Source organism: Dipteris shenzhenensis, chromosome 1, assembly GCF_047967505.1.
Source record: "Dipteris shenzhenensis isolate YYH24624 ecotype China chromosome 1, Dip_SZ_1.0, whole genome shotgun sequence".
Taxonomy (NCBI): Eukaryota; Viridiplantae; Streptophyta; class Polypodiopsida; order Gleicheniales; family Dipteridaceae; genus Dipteris; species Dipteris shenzhenensis.
Genome location: NC_141596.1, coordinates 39,680,959 through 39,696,165, shown reverse-complemented (window position 1 = coordinate 39,696,165; position 15,207 = coordinate 39,680,959). Strand labels below are relative to the sequence as shown.

At 40.8% G+C, this 15,207-nt stretch overlaps 1 protein-coding gene across 1 annotated transcript; it reads right to left on the bottom strand.

The window, feature by feature from the left end:
- Nucleotides 1–5,307: 5,307 nt before the first annotated feature.
- LOC147905819 (uncharacterized) lies at nucleotides 5,308–7,954 on the bottom strand. The gene has a single exon (XM_087374858.1). It carries the CDS (start codon nucleotides 7,901–7,903, stop codon nucleotides 5,927–5,929), a length of 1,977 nt encoding a protein of 658 aa, XP_087230984.1. The 5' UTR covers nucleotides 7,904–7,954; the 3' UTR covers nucleotides 5,308–5,926.
- Nucleotides 7,955–15,207: the final 7,253 nt, after the last annotated feature.

The window sequence follows — 15,207 nt, the reverse complement described above, 5'->3', positions numbered from 1 at the left end:
AGCGCAAATGGGATTTCCAATAGTTGATAGAGGTCAAAGAGACTTTGAGATTGGCAATATCAAGCAACCCTCAAGACCATACGGCTTCAACGCTACTGATAAAATTGGAGCTGGAGCTGTAGTGATGCGAGTTGGAAAAAGCCGAGGTGGTGCGAACTCATAGTAGGCAAACCTGGCTCCAACTGGGGATTTCCCCTCGAAGTTTTTCTTCCATTCACTCCATAGGAATGGGGAGATTGTGATCGAATATTGGCATATTGCCCAAGTTTTTCAGAACCACTTCAGCAGTATTGTCGGTGCCCCAGCAGACCAGAATGAGGCATGGAGTCGAAATTTGTCAGAGTCCCTTAGTATACTGGCGCCCAGAGTCCTAGAAGCCCAAAGCAACTTGCTGGCTGTTGACTTTTCGGAAATTGAGCTCCTTGAGGCCCTATGAAGAAAGATAGGATGTCGGGGTCGGATGGATTAACCATAGAATTCTTCATTACATTCTGGGATACCCTCGGTCCAGACTTGGTGGCCATGGTGAACTTGGCTATGTTGAAAGGTTCTCTCTCGGATGATGTCAATACGGGGTTACTGAAGCTGTTCTCTAAAAGATGGAGTAGGATCCTCTTGGCAGATTGGCGTCCGATTACCATGCTCAACACTTCTTATAAGGTAATGGCAAAAGCGCTAGCACTTAGCATCTATAGCTAGGTGGTGGACACCGAACAAATGGGATTTGTAAAAGGTAGAGACATATTTGATAACATTTTGAATGTAAGCATTGCAATTGACTATGCCTGTGCCTCAAATCAGGACTGCATTCTCTTCGGGATTGACTTGGGTAAGGCTTATGATAGGATCCTCTGGGATTTCATTGAAGCCGCTGTGGCTAGGGGACGTTGTGGAGAGGCTCGCGATATCGCTTGGGAAAATACTGCTTATCCCTCCAGTGAGCAAGTCCCTGGTTGGCCGTAAGCGTGTTTTGGATATTGTGGGATAGGCCTTGATCAAGCCTTTCAGCTTTTCTATTCACAACCTTTGTCTGGTTCTCTTGCAAGCCATAATGAGCTGCTCTTACCATTGACACCATGGCAACTATCATGAACCGCCAAAATAGACCACCAAAACATAGCTTGTGAGGCAAGCAAAGAATAGAAGATAATTTACCGGAGTAAAGAAGATAATGCCAAATTAAAACGATGAAGTCACATCGAGCTGTCTCTACATGGTGCAGGTTGCAAGGTGGTAGAAGAAAGATGTACTTTAATATTCAAATAGTTGTAGAGTGGGAGGTGAAAAAATTCAAAAGTGCATGAGGGTAGTGAAATTTTCAGCCGTCATAATTTCCCCCCTCCAGCAATGAACGTCAGCAAAATTGAATTTACCAATTGCCCTCAATCACTTGCAATGTGGCCCAAATTGCTTCAAAATATGAATAGGCCAAAGGGCACGCTATCGGTTTTGGTGATTATATTATCAAATGCAATAACCTTTGATATGCTTATGAGCCATATAGCAAGGAATTGCATGGAAAAAGAACCAATAGGAAATTGTAAATAGTGTTGGATTTATTAAAAGATATTTGCACGTACAAATTGCCCATTTTTAAAATTTTCCATTCTAGGGTGAATCTAGATACCAATATCACCAACTATCAATGTTTTAAGACCACCATGCAATAGTGCCATTAGTTTGTCTTCCATTTTTTAAATCTGTTTTGGTTTTCAACAAATCAAGAAAAAGTTATGAAGCGTGCCCGCAAATGGGTGTCCATAATTTTAGCACAATATTGGAGGCCCGTTAAACCACATCTAATGTTCTCAATTAGGTGTGTCCTTTGGTTGAGGAGAAGCTCACATAGTGTTTTTTTGAATGATTACTTGGTTGCATGTATGTACAAATAAAATTTTGAAGTTTTTGAATAAATTGCTAAATCCTATACTCTTCAAGATACATGCTTCACATGCAACATAGCACTGGTAATGCTTTAACGATCTTGTTTTGAATCTTTATTCTATTTTTTTAGTCTCATGTTCAAGTTTGGAATGTGTATTACAACTTGAAAACTAGTTTTGTCGAATTCCATTGAGCAATGCATAAGTTATAGGTTAGGCAAGATACCTATATATAAAAAATGCCCTAAACCGCAACAAAAATGGCTACACCTAACCAAGCATTGACCCATCATGCATAAGTTGTTTTAAGAAAAAATGCATTAGTGTGATTCTTTCATAAAAGGTATGTTTCTGATGGATATAACACGTTTTAGGGACTTAATGTGATTAATATCCATGTGCTTGCAAAGTTTTAAGCGATTTCGATGTGATTTGCATTATAAGACATGCATATTTCCATGTTCTTTTATCATGCACCATGCATGGGTGTCGAGAAAGATATGCATCGGTGTGCTGAATCTAGCATCAAGGATGTTTGTGAGATGGACATGATACTTTTCACAGGCCTTATTATGAGTAAGATGCATGTGATCATAAATTTTTATCTGATTCTAATACCATTTGCATCGTAAAACATGTTTTTTTTATGTTTTTTATCGTGCACCACACACGTGTGAAGAAAATATGCATCAATGTGCTTCTACTAGCATGTGTAAGTGTTTGGTGGGTGTGATACTTTGCAAAGTCCTTAATATGAGAATATCCATGTGCTCAAATTTTTGATGTGATGACGATATCAATAACATCATCAAATATGCTTCGTGGTTTGTTTATCATGCACCATGCATAACTGTAAAAAAAATAATACATCGTTGTGTTTCTATCATAAAAAGTATGTGTTGATGGGTATGATACTTTGCATGGACCTTAATGTGAGAAAATCCATGCGAATTTTGATTTTATTCCCACATGGTAAAGCATGCATACATTTGTGATTTTTATCATGCACCATGCGTAAGTATTTAGAAAATATGGCAACAATAAGATCCATGGAAAGTTTGGATCCAATTTGATATTAGGATATGCGGCAACAATTGACCGATGCATATTTTATTACACCTAGCCCTTGCATTGGGCATTTTGGTTGGCCACCCTTCCAATCATTATCTCATGCAAATGAAATTATGCAAGAATATGAATGTGATTATAAGTTATACTTTTGCAAAGTTTGGTACCAATCTGATAGTTGAATATGTGGCAACGATCGACCAATGCATATTTTCCTACACATACACACCTGCATGTAACAAAATTGGGCCTTTTGATTTCCTACCCTTCCAATTGATTCCATATGTACACAAAGCTTTGGAAACTAATGAAATTTTCTATAAATAAGATCCATGCAAATTTTAGTTCCAATCGGTACTCGAACATGTAGCTACGGTTGATCCATGCATGTTTTTTCTACATGGAGACATTCACACGTACAAAAATGGGCCATTTTGATTGCCCACCCTTTCCATTGGTGTTTGATGCATATGAACTTTTCAAGCGCATGTAGCAATTGGAAATAAGATTTGTGCAAAGTCTAGTAGCAATATTTGGACATGTGGTAACGACAGACCTTGTTCCTACATAGAGGCACCCACACGTATAAACATAGGCCAATTTGATTACCCTATCGGATTTCCATGAAACCTTGCAAATACATTCAAATGACTAGAAATAAGAGCTATGCAAAGTTTAATACGTCGATCCACAAGACACTTTGAAGCTTTATGCTTTGGCGGAATCTTTGTTAGTAGCTTTGACAGCTGGCCAATAGTGTCTGATAGTCGAGTCCTTTGTCTTAGTAGCTTTGCTGACTGGGTGATAGTGCTTGATAGTCAGGTCCTTTGTCTTAGAGTCTTTGATATCATGCAACAAGCCCGATAGGGATGAGATTTCATAGTTTAATATTAGAGGGGTTTTTTTACTATCATTTCAATCTTGTTCTATAATAATCAAGAGAGGGAGGGACAATGTTGAAAGCTAGAATAGTTTCATCCATTTCTAACAAATTCATGAAAATGGATACATATGTACACATTTAAAGGCTATAAAATGTTTCCTAAACTTCACACTAGATGGTTAATTTATTCAGATAGGCTCACTTTTTAGAAGAGATGCTTGAATAATTGAGTAAAATTGCAATAACAAAATACACTTAGAATGGATGGCATCAAAATTGAACTCCAACATGAAAACAAGTACACCAAAGAGAGTGACAGTTACTTAATTGGTTGGCTATACTAGGAATTCGCAAGAAGATGATAAAAAACATCTAACAACAGCTTGAAGAAGATGATCATGTCCTTCCATGCTCTTCAATATGGTGGAAAGGATTGAAGTGGTTGATAAAATCTAAAGATTAAGAAATTTCAACAAGTAACAAAATTAATATGCAATCATTCCTTATAGAAAGCATGTGAAGTACTTATAAATAGCATTTGAAGTAGCATTGCACACATCTAAAGGCTATAAAATATTTCCTAGACTTCACACTAGATGGCTAATCTATTTGAATATGGATCACCAATTGAAGAGATGCTTGAATAATTGAACAAAATTGCAATATCAAAATACACTAAGAATGGATGGCATGAGACTTGGAATCCAACCTACTCTAAAGAGAGTGACAATAGCTTAATTTGCTAGCTCTACTAGGAATTTGCAAACTCATTAAAGACTAGTCTATAAAGGAAATTTTTCATACATGCCCTAAAAGTGGTAGCTAGAATTTACTCTAGAAAAAGATCCACTACACCTTTAAGAAATAGATTCTATCCACTACACCTTTAAGAAATAGATTCTGCCTCCATATCCTATGTTCTTATAGTGTAAAGGAAAAGTGATAAGACCAATGGAGGAGATATATCTCACGTTATTGTACATATGAGCATTTTAATAACCATATGAGATTACTATAATTCTCATATGGTTATGAGAATACAATCTTACAATGTGAAGAAAGAGTGACAAGACCAATGGAGGAGATGAATCTCACTTTATTGTAACACATTCTGCATATCACCATTTTAATAACCATATGAGAATACTGCAATGTCATTTAGATCTTGAAATGGCATTTTACTGTTTGTTCTATCAAGTCTTAAAAAGTCCAAAGCAAAATCTTACTTTATTGAATGTAAAACCATGTTATTAATTTATTAAAATGCATGTCACTCTTCCATCAATTTGATTTCCGATAGAATTCAAAAGTCCAAAGCGAAATCTTACTTTATTGAATGTATTAATTTATTAAAATGCATGTCACTCTTCCATCAAATTTTAATTTGGGATTTTTCATAGAATGACTCACCAAACTAGATGCAGGGGCAAGATTATCCAAATTGCCAAGGCGTGCTATCTTTAGCGGATAAAGAGTGAGCTGGGTTATATTAATAAGTCTTAGCAAATTTAGAGACATAAAACTCACCTGTTAGATTGTTGGCATCTCAGAGATTTTGGAACAAATCAGATCACACTGATGAAAGATCGAGTTCTCTTTAGACCTTGTCAAGCTTCAAGCTTAGCCATCCCACCGATTCCCAAGTTCCCAACCCGTTCTGCATGGAGTGCGAAGCTGCAACGAAGCTCTCCTCTACAGGAAACCTCTTTTTGTACAGTATTAGATAGAAAATATATGACTCTTGGTGAAAGATCGCTTACTCTTCAGACCTTGTCAAGCAGCTTCAAGATCAGTCATCCCACCGATTCCCAACCCGTTCTGCATGGCGTGTGAAGCTGTAACAAAGCTGTCCTCGACATGGAGTCATGTGAAGCAGCTGCAACGAAGCTGCCCTCCACAGTAGAACTGCGATTCGAAGATATGGAGAGAAGCGTTTCGGAGAAGATTATTAGTTACAAAATATGAACAGATGCATTTGGAGAAGATGATCGCAATGATCAGGAACATCGACTCGCAGCGATTTGGATCAGAAGATGATACCGCAAAGAGCAGGAAAAAGACCGGAGCAATTTTTCAACAAGGATCGGGGATGTCAAGCTTGCAGTTGGCTGGTTGCGATGCCCATGCGCATTGTGTCACCAAGCAAAATGCCCGCGCTTCCACGCTCTTCGCTATGGTGGAAAGGAATCGACGAAAATTCGCTCTGGGAGACGGACATTATTAGCCCGTCTTGCTCACAACCGATGACAACTTCGCCTCCCTCTGCCGATTCCTCCAATTTCCTTTCAGTGGATTCTCTACGTACCGTGAACAGGTTCTCTGCCGTCGTCTCAGAATTGTGACCATGGCTTGGACCGGATGGTGAAACCGAAACAGGCGGTAGCTTGCTGAAAATCGCAGACTTTGCAGCCTTAATGCCCGCATTCCCCCCTAAATCATTTGGCCCTGAGACTGAAGCAACAGTTTTCTTCGTCCATCCTGCATCTGTAGACAAGGTGCGAGCATTGCCCACAGGATTCGGCCCAGAGGAAGCTAGAATTCCCGAATTCCCACTCGGGTTGGGTCCGGAGGACACAACGCTTTGAGTAGTAGCATCTGTGCTCCTTCTCAGATTTTTACAGTCTTCACCACAATCTAAGGCACTTCGGAGTATCTCTGAGTTGCCTCCTGGATTTGGACCTGCAGAAGTCGAGAGAACATCGGCGTTGCCCCCTGGATTCGGCCCAGAAACCGAAGCATCTACGGCTACGGACTTATCTGTGTTGCCGCTGGCACCAGATTTTGCACCACGAGCAGGCTCGGTCACCATGAGGACGTTGGAGTTACCTCCAGGATTCGGACCTGAACTTGTTGTAAGAATTTGAGAGTTGCCGCCAGGATTAGGCCCTGAAGTTGCTGCAAGGCTCTGAGAGTTGCCGCCAGGATTAGGCCCTGAAGTTGCTGCAAGGTTGCCACCAGGATTAGGCCCTGAAGTTACTGCTGCAAGATTTTGAGCGTTGCCACCGGGATTAGGCCCTGAAGTTACTGCTGCAAGATTTTGAGCGTTGCCACCGGGATTAGGACTCGAAGTTGCCGACAGAATATGAGAGTTGCCACTGGGATTAGGCCCTGAAGTTGCTGCAAGGCTCTGAGAGTTGCCGCCAGGATTAGGCCCTGAAGTTGCTGCAAGGCTCTGAGAGTGGCGATCAGGCCCTGAAGATACTGCTGCAAGATTTTGAGCGTTGCCACCGGGATTAGGTGCTGAAGTTACTACAAGATTTTGAGCGTTGCCGCCGGGATTAGGACTTGAAGTTGCTGACAGAATTTGAGAGTTGCCGCCGGGATTCGGCCCTGAACTTGTCGCAAGCCTCTGAGAGTTGCCACCAGGATTAGGCCCTGAAGTTACCGCAAGATTTTGAGCGTTGCCACCGGGATTAGGACTCGAAGCTGCTGCCAGGATTTGAGAGTTCCCGCTTGGATTAGGGCCTGAAGTTGCTGAGAGAATTTGAGAGTTGTCGCCAGCAATATCTGCATCAAGAACACTGGCCAGGCTTGCGGAGTTGCCACCAGGATTAGGCCCAGAGGAGCTTGCAAGGCTCTCAGAGTCGCGCCCAGGAATGAGGGCTGAACTGGTTGCTAAAATCTGATCGTCACCGGCGGCAGGATGATGATGAGGATAAGCTCCTAAAGGGAGCTGCTCTAGTTGCGGCTGGCGTCGACTGAAATTCGTGCTGGATTGCTCATCATCTGCATCGACCACAGTCGCTGTTGCGACCGTGGACAGATTGGAGTTGTTTGCAGCGTTGACGGTCAGATTTGGGGCTATGGAATGAGGATTCGTGTCCGAGGAAGGAGGGTGGGAGTGGGCGACGACAGGGGAGCTCAAAATGGAAGAAACGAGCTGGTGCTGAGGCTGCTGAGGGTGTGCGTTGGGGGAGCCAGTGACCATGTCATGAGGGTTGGCATCTTGCGAGGTGCGCGTATGATCGAAGGAGCGAGCTCTTACTGATGGAAGGTGAGGGAAGAAGAAGAAGAAGAGCAGGACGAGCAGGATAGTGGCGATGGAAGACCTGCAGAGCTTGGACGCCATAGCCAGAATTACAAGGCCTTTTGTGTCTAGAAAAAAGTAGTGTCTTGGAAGAAAGAGAGACTGCCAGCACCAGAGAAGCTCCTTAGATAATTCATGCAGGGCTCTTTTTTTTTTTTTTTTTGGGGACTAAATGTAGAGGACTCCTCTTCTCCATCAACGGCGGAGGTTGGCGGAGCAGAGATCTCGACCGTCAGATCCAAGAACATCGGGGCCAGCTGGTCATCACGTGCGGAGTCCCAAATCATGTCGTCGTTTCGACAAATGAAAAAATGACACGTGTCTCATTGGCACCGCCTCGCCCCTCTGTTGATGACCGAAAATCGGCATCGGTCATCGATTTCCGGTCGGAAAATCGGGGCAACCGGCTCATGGCCTCCGGCTGATCGCGAGGAATCGGCTCCCGATGCCGATTCCCTAGTCCTTCCATTGGCCCCCCCTCCTTTCTCAAAATTTCTCCCTTCTTGTGGGCCTACAACTCTCAACATTTCAAAGTCACCCCACAAATGGTGGCACTCAAGATAATATAGAGACTCCACCCTAGATTCCCTATCAAACAAGGTGAAAATTTCACTAGGGGTGCCGAAGGCCATGTGACCCTTCGATTATGACAACCCTTAAATCCTCTCTCAAGTTTTTCTTTCAATGATAGCATTCATTAAGGCCCCTCACAATTCTCATAATAAGAGAACCCAAAACAAACATTATGGCTTTGCCTTTGGCATGCCAAAAAAGCCTCTTTCAACACCTAAATTTTGAGCTTACTTTTGACCTTTACATTCAAGCAATGGGTTGAAAGAATGAGCTACTATAAAGGTGTGTGTGCGAGAGAGAGAGAGAGAGAGAGAGAGAGAGATTCAACATCCAAGAGAGAGAGAGAGAGAGAGAGCGAGCGAGAGAGAGAGAGAGAGAGAGAGAGAGAGAGAGAGAGAGAGATTCAACATCCAAAGCATAAGAGGAACAAGACGACCACCTTTAGTGTGTTGACTCACTCAATTACAAAATCTCTATTTGACCTCATACATTTCTTTTTAAAGGTCACAAACCTAATTAGATTTTCTTTTTTTTTTTTAAACGTGGAAATTTGTGTAATCCTATTTAGATTTTTAAAAAAAACTTGAAAATTTGTCTTTAAAACCTAGAAATATGCGAAGGATTTTGAAATTTAGACTTTTATCAACACACATAGTGTCGTACATGATATGACTTCATCCACACTCATTATGCATGGCCTTCCCTTTTCCAACCTTCTCGCATTTAACATCCTTTATTGTCCCCAACTCAAATTTAATGTAGACTAGTGAGTAGTCATGCTCTTATAATTTTTAATATGATTCATTGAATTGATAGCTTAGCATATCATATCCATTCATATTCCTTTTAAAATTGGACCATATTCAATATGGAGATGAATCTCTCCAAGAACCAAAAAATCATGTGTATGGGCCCAAGCATGTATGAGTAATTAAAAAAGTAAAAATTCAAAAACAAAGAAAAAAAGAAGTAAAAATTCATATCAAGAAATGAAAATAAAACGCTAACAGTCATCACCATTAGGCACTCCATGGGCTCCCCTATGACCATTCCTCTTGTAAATATCAAGTATGTTTATTGTCAAGGAAGCGAAGAATTCTTTTTGCAATTCCTATAAACTTTTCTTTTTTCAATTCCCATAAACTTTAAGTATCCACCAACATAATAAGTCATCAGTATGGTATATGATTGGGATTTTTTTGCAATCTCAAGATCTAGTGATGTCCATACAACTCATCACTCTAAGTATCAATTTACTTGCATGTGGGATAATAGGCCCCCCCTAGTGATACAAACTCGCTGTATTAATTAATAGACTCAAAAGTATTGATAGCAGAAGTGTCTAGTTTTTTACTATTCATGAAGAGGGTAGAGGGGGGATTGCAATAGGAGTCTTATCTCGCTATAAAGATTGTGTGTCCAATTTTCAGCAAGATGTAAATCACAGATGGATTTCCCTCAAGTGCAAGATGAAAAGGACAACTTTTACTATGGTTCTAGTCTATGATCCAACTGGAACAATGGCTAGAAGAGCCACTTGGGATGCAATGATGGACGAGTGATGGACATGGTCAGTGATTGTGTGATACTAGGAGACTTTAATATGGTTGAGGGTCAACAAGATAGGTGGTTACAAAAAGGGTCTGTGCTTAGAGGCCCTAAGCTACAAATTTGGCAAGACTTTAAGGAAAACCTACAATTTGTGGACATTGTAGGTACATCTGGCATATATACTTGGTGCAACAAACATATAGGGGAGCTAAGAAGAGAGGCAAGACTAGACAAAGTTTATGTTGCACAATATCTTCTAGATCAAGCCTTGGGAGTCATAACTTTCTCCTCCCTCACTTTATCAGACCGTAGACTCTGCTTGGCTAGATATGGGGAATGGTAGAAAATGCAACTCCTAGTTTAAAGCAGAACCCTCCTTGTTCAAACTTCAGTCCGTATAGAAACAGGTCATTGAAAGATGGAACATGGCTTTTTTCTCTGTGGATTCTTGCTCTTAGAGATGGCAAAATGCTGTGCTAAGTGTACAAACAATTTAAAAAGAAGCTAGAAAAAGCAGAGCTGCTATCAGGGCTAGGATAATGGATAAGTTAAAGGATGAACTGGAACAACTAGAGCATAAAGCAAGGTAACAACCCACTTGTGCTCTAAATTTTGAGCTAGAAAGCTCCCAAAATGGAGTCCTGGTTCAAAAATTATAGTTGTTTTACTATTTATGTACTTCTTATGACAAAATTTGATGATGTTATCGAATTCTATCATAACTTATGACAAAATGCGATGATATCATCAAATTTTTGTCATAACTTATGGTAAAAATCGATGTTGTTATCGAGTTCTATCACAATCATGCCAATTTTTGATGATATCATCGACTTTCATCATAACCTTTGCTACAACTCGATGTTGTCATCGAATTTAGGGTTAGCTTTATAACATGGCATCATTAAATTATGTCATGATTTGCAAATTTTTTTAGGTTGTGTACTTTTTGGGCAAAAAGTGACACGTGAGACCATGTTCAAAAGTAGTTTTTTTGGATGTTTTTCTCTAATCGCATTTGTTTTTCGCAAAGTTTTTCCTTGGTTGCCTCTCTTAGAGAGTCGCCTACAATATTCCAAGCGTGATTTTTTATCTTGTCCACATAGAAATTGCCTATGATCTTCCAAGACACTCTTAGAGAGTCGCTTGTGATCTTCCAATCCTAATTTTTTATCTCAATGACATAAAAGTTGTAGATAATAATGATCAGGTGCATGCATCATCATCAAAAACTCAACCTCCCCTTCATGATGAGGCTGGTGAATTTGTTGATCTAGAGCATGAAACTATTGAGGAAACTAGAATAGGTCCAACTATTGTACAAGAAGGGAGAGATTGCTACCACTATTGATAAGACATGCATATATTGTGTTGATGTTTAGTTAGACATTTAAGTTTTCATATAAATATTGACATATGGGCATATTTTAAGATATTTAAATGATTTGGTTTTCTATTTGTCATATGGATTTCCCATTTGGTACATATTTCACATGTACTTCATTTGGTTTCTTGGTTATAATATAAATAATAATATCTTTCATGTTCATTTGGTTTGAATTACATTTCTATACCATCAATGAGATGATGAAATCTTAGGATGACTTTGTGGATGTAAAATAATTCTTGCAACTTTTAAAATAAATTTCATAATCTAGCATGTGTTTTGAAGATGATATTCATGTGTAGTCAAGTTTGAAAGCCTAAGTATATGTATCTAGCTCATCTTAAAAAGTTGCGTTGCATTAATTTGTGCCCTTTTTGTAGAATTGATTGTTTTTGGAGATGGACCTATGAGAAAATAAAATACTTTTAAAAGGTGGCCAATAATCCTAGGATTTTAAATGGAATCTTTTTTCGAGAAGCCATGCAATGTTCTCACTTCATCTACAATAGTGTTCTCTAAGGATGAGGAACAAGATGGGCAATTGGATTCTTCAGGAACAAAAAAGGGTTTATCAAAGGTAGACATCTGTTAGAGGCAATCATAAACCTTTTGGAGGGATGCACACATGCTAAAGAAACCAAGGAAGATGTATGCTTTATAAAAATTGATTTTGATAAAGCTTATTACAGGATGAACTGGGATTTTCTCTTGCAATTCCTCAAGAATATGCGGCTAGGGGAAAACTTCACATCTTTTGTTGCTTTGCTGCTTTCCAATGCCTCAACAAAAGGCTGTGTAAATGGAGAGATGACTCAAAATTTCTCCTTGAAGAGATCAATAAGACAAGGATGTGCCCTTTAGCCCCTTTGTTATTTTGTATTGCACAGCTGATGCTTTGGGGTGGTTAATAAAAGACCAAGTGTTCATGAACTTAGTTAGAGGAATTGAACTTCCCTCAAGAAAACATTTAGTTAATCAACAATTTGCATATGATATAACATTAACTATTAGCAGAAACATAGATGTAGACATTCAAGGAGCAATGGAGTGTATGGATATATTTTGTTTGGCATCAAGATCTAAGATAAATCATGCCAAAACATGTTATGCCTTGCTCTTAGGTGGCTCTCTGATGCTTTTGGACCAGATGGGATGCAAAAAAATCCAAAATGGACAAATTTTCAGGTTGCTGGGCATTCCTATGGGATTTAAAGTTAAAATGAGGGACAGATGGGAGTGGTTTTTAGACAAATTTAGGAAGAAAATAGACAAACTCAAAGGGCTACAGGCCAACCTTATAGGGAGAAGAGTTGTCTTAAATCATTGTCTCTGCCCAATTTTCATTTTCTACCTCTCTTCTTGGTGCCCTTCTAAAATAGGTTTAGAAAAATTCATCAAAATTTGCAAGACTTTCCTATGGGGGGGGGAAGTGATACAAAAAGGAGAATTTCAAAGGTCAGATGGTCCTTTTGCATCGGTGTTAACATCCACAGAGTACAGTCATAGAATGCAGGGTAATGAGTGATTAGAGGTGATTAGGCTTCATGATTTACTTCAATGGTTGCAACCATGGAGGAAGTACAGTGCAGGCTCCATAGGGTTTGAGCCACAAATAACCGAAGTGGTTCCAGGCCTCACAGGTTTTGAGCCACAAATAGCTCAAGATCGGCCTCGCCACTCCAGGTTTTGAGCCTCAAATGGCTTAGGACTCGAAGGTGCGAGGCTAACACAAGCGCTATTTGGTGCTCTTATATGGTTAACACAAGTGATATTTTTGACACACAAGAGTGGAACAATAGCGGAGAGATGGAAAGGATAGTAAATATGCCTTGGCCCCCTAGGGGCCCAAGAGCCTTATGATTGTAAAGAAAGGGAGAGTGAAAAAATGAAAAGGGTTGGCCCTCCCTTCAAAAGGTGACCTGTATAAAAGGCCAAATGGTTGACTTTGGTTTTCATTGTTGTATGCACAAGTTTGGAATACAAGCTCCCTCTTCTCTTCCAAAAGCGTCTTTGGATGTTCTCTTGTTTCCTTTGTAGTGCCTTTGTGTTTGCTACTCCATCCCCCTTCACTCTCCTCTTCCCTTCTCCTTCTCCCCTCTCTTCTCCCTTCTCCCCGTTCCCTCTTTCTCTCGTGTGGAACCACATTGCAACAATCCAGGAGCCGCTTGAGTGACACATGCAAATGGCTCGTGCCTTGAATTGCTCTCAGAAGGAGTATCTTGGAGTGGAGGTTCCATCGGCATTCCTTCGAGATCCCCACGACATGTGAGTCACCGTTGAGACTACACATTTTTAGCGCCACTACTGGGGGGGTTCAAGGTATGCTTTTGCATTGCATTTGCTCTCTTTCGTAATCTACCCATTGCACATTGCTTCAATCTTAACTTGGAGCTTTGTTAGTGGAGTTTTAAGAGAGGAATGAGGAAGGAAGTGTGAGTTGGGATGGAAAAGAGAAGGGAAACTGTCATTTTCTATTGGTAAGCATTTTTGAGTATGGGAAGCTTGTTTTTGAGGTTTGTTAGTGTTTTGAAATGATAGGAAAGTAGGTTCTAAGATTTCTAAGGAGTGTATCATGTCAAAACTCACAAAAAACAACCAAGAATGATGAATCATGCTGAAAATTGAAGTGGTTTTGAGTGTTGACAGGAGGTTGACAGTCACCTCTTCAAGAAATCTCTCATTTTGCATTCAAATGCTATTTTTCTATCTTGTTTTTTGCATTGAGTAGGTAGATACATACTCTAGCATCCCCCCCATCACAAAAAAACTTGAACATAAGCTCCAAAATTGTCAAGAATCATCAAAAACCAATCAGTGAGACTATGCATTCCTACCCCCACGGGTCGTCACCTTAGCGCTATCCCCATGGTTGGCACCATAGCACTATCCCACTAGTCAAACTTGTGTTGACCCATGGCCTTAGCCCTTATCCCCACGACCTAACTTCTGATCGTTGTCTAACCCGCCACCCTAATTAATACGTGTCCAAATTAGGGATCTCACCGGTCTAGCCGTCGTTGACTAGTGGCCTTGACCTCATGCCCACGACCATTGCCATACTATCAACCCCATGCCCGTTACCATACTTGTAACCCATTGAACGGTGCCTAAAGCTCATACCCACAACTGTTGTCATACTGTATCCCACTGATCTAGATATCCCGCCGATCGATGCCTAAAGCTCATCCCTGTGACCGTTGTCATACTATCAACCCTACGCCCTAGTCACCATACCATTATCCCACTGACCTTATTATCCTTCCGCTCGTAGCCTTAGCTCCAACCCCACAATAGTGGGGATACCACCGGCATCCTATCCCATCAACACGTGTCACTTTCCATCACTATGACCGTCGCCTTAGCTTCATCCCCACGATCGTCACCATAGTCCTATCCCCATGCCCGTCAGGATACCTCTGGGGTAGTCCAAAAAATACATATTTAAAGCTTCATCCAGAGTGTGCTCTTTTAGAAGACTTATACATGCACTTGAGGTTTGGAAGGATTTTGTCCAAGGAACCCGTGCCTGAGGAGAGCGCTTCGAGCTACACTGAGCCCACCTTTTGCCCCAGTTGGGGATCGGTCCAACCAGGAAGCTCAGTTCCCAGCTCTCACTCAGTAATTGGCCCCCGACAAGAGGATCCATCTAGCTCTGATGAGATAGAGAGCTTGAATGAGGAGATGCAAGACCCTGTGGGTCCGAGGGCTTCCAAAGCCCCCTTCACTAGTTTGGATCCCCCCAACTCTCCTGCTCCTTTTGTAGCATCCAGGTTAAGAGGTACAATCACTGACATGTTTGGACATTTAGGCTAGATGGATTCGGTAGACATGGAGA

Coding starts and splice junctions, on each gene's coding strand:
- LOC147905819 (XM_087374858.1), bottom strand. CDS start 7,903: ATGGCGTCCAAGCTCTGCAGGTCTTCCATCGCCACTATCCTGCTCGTC.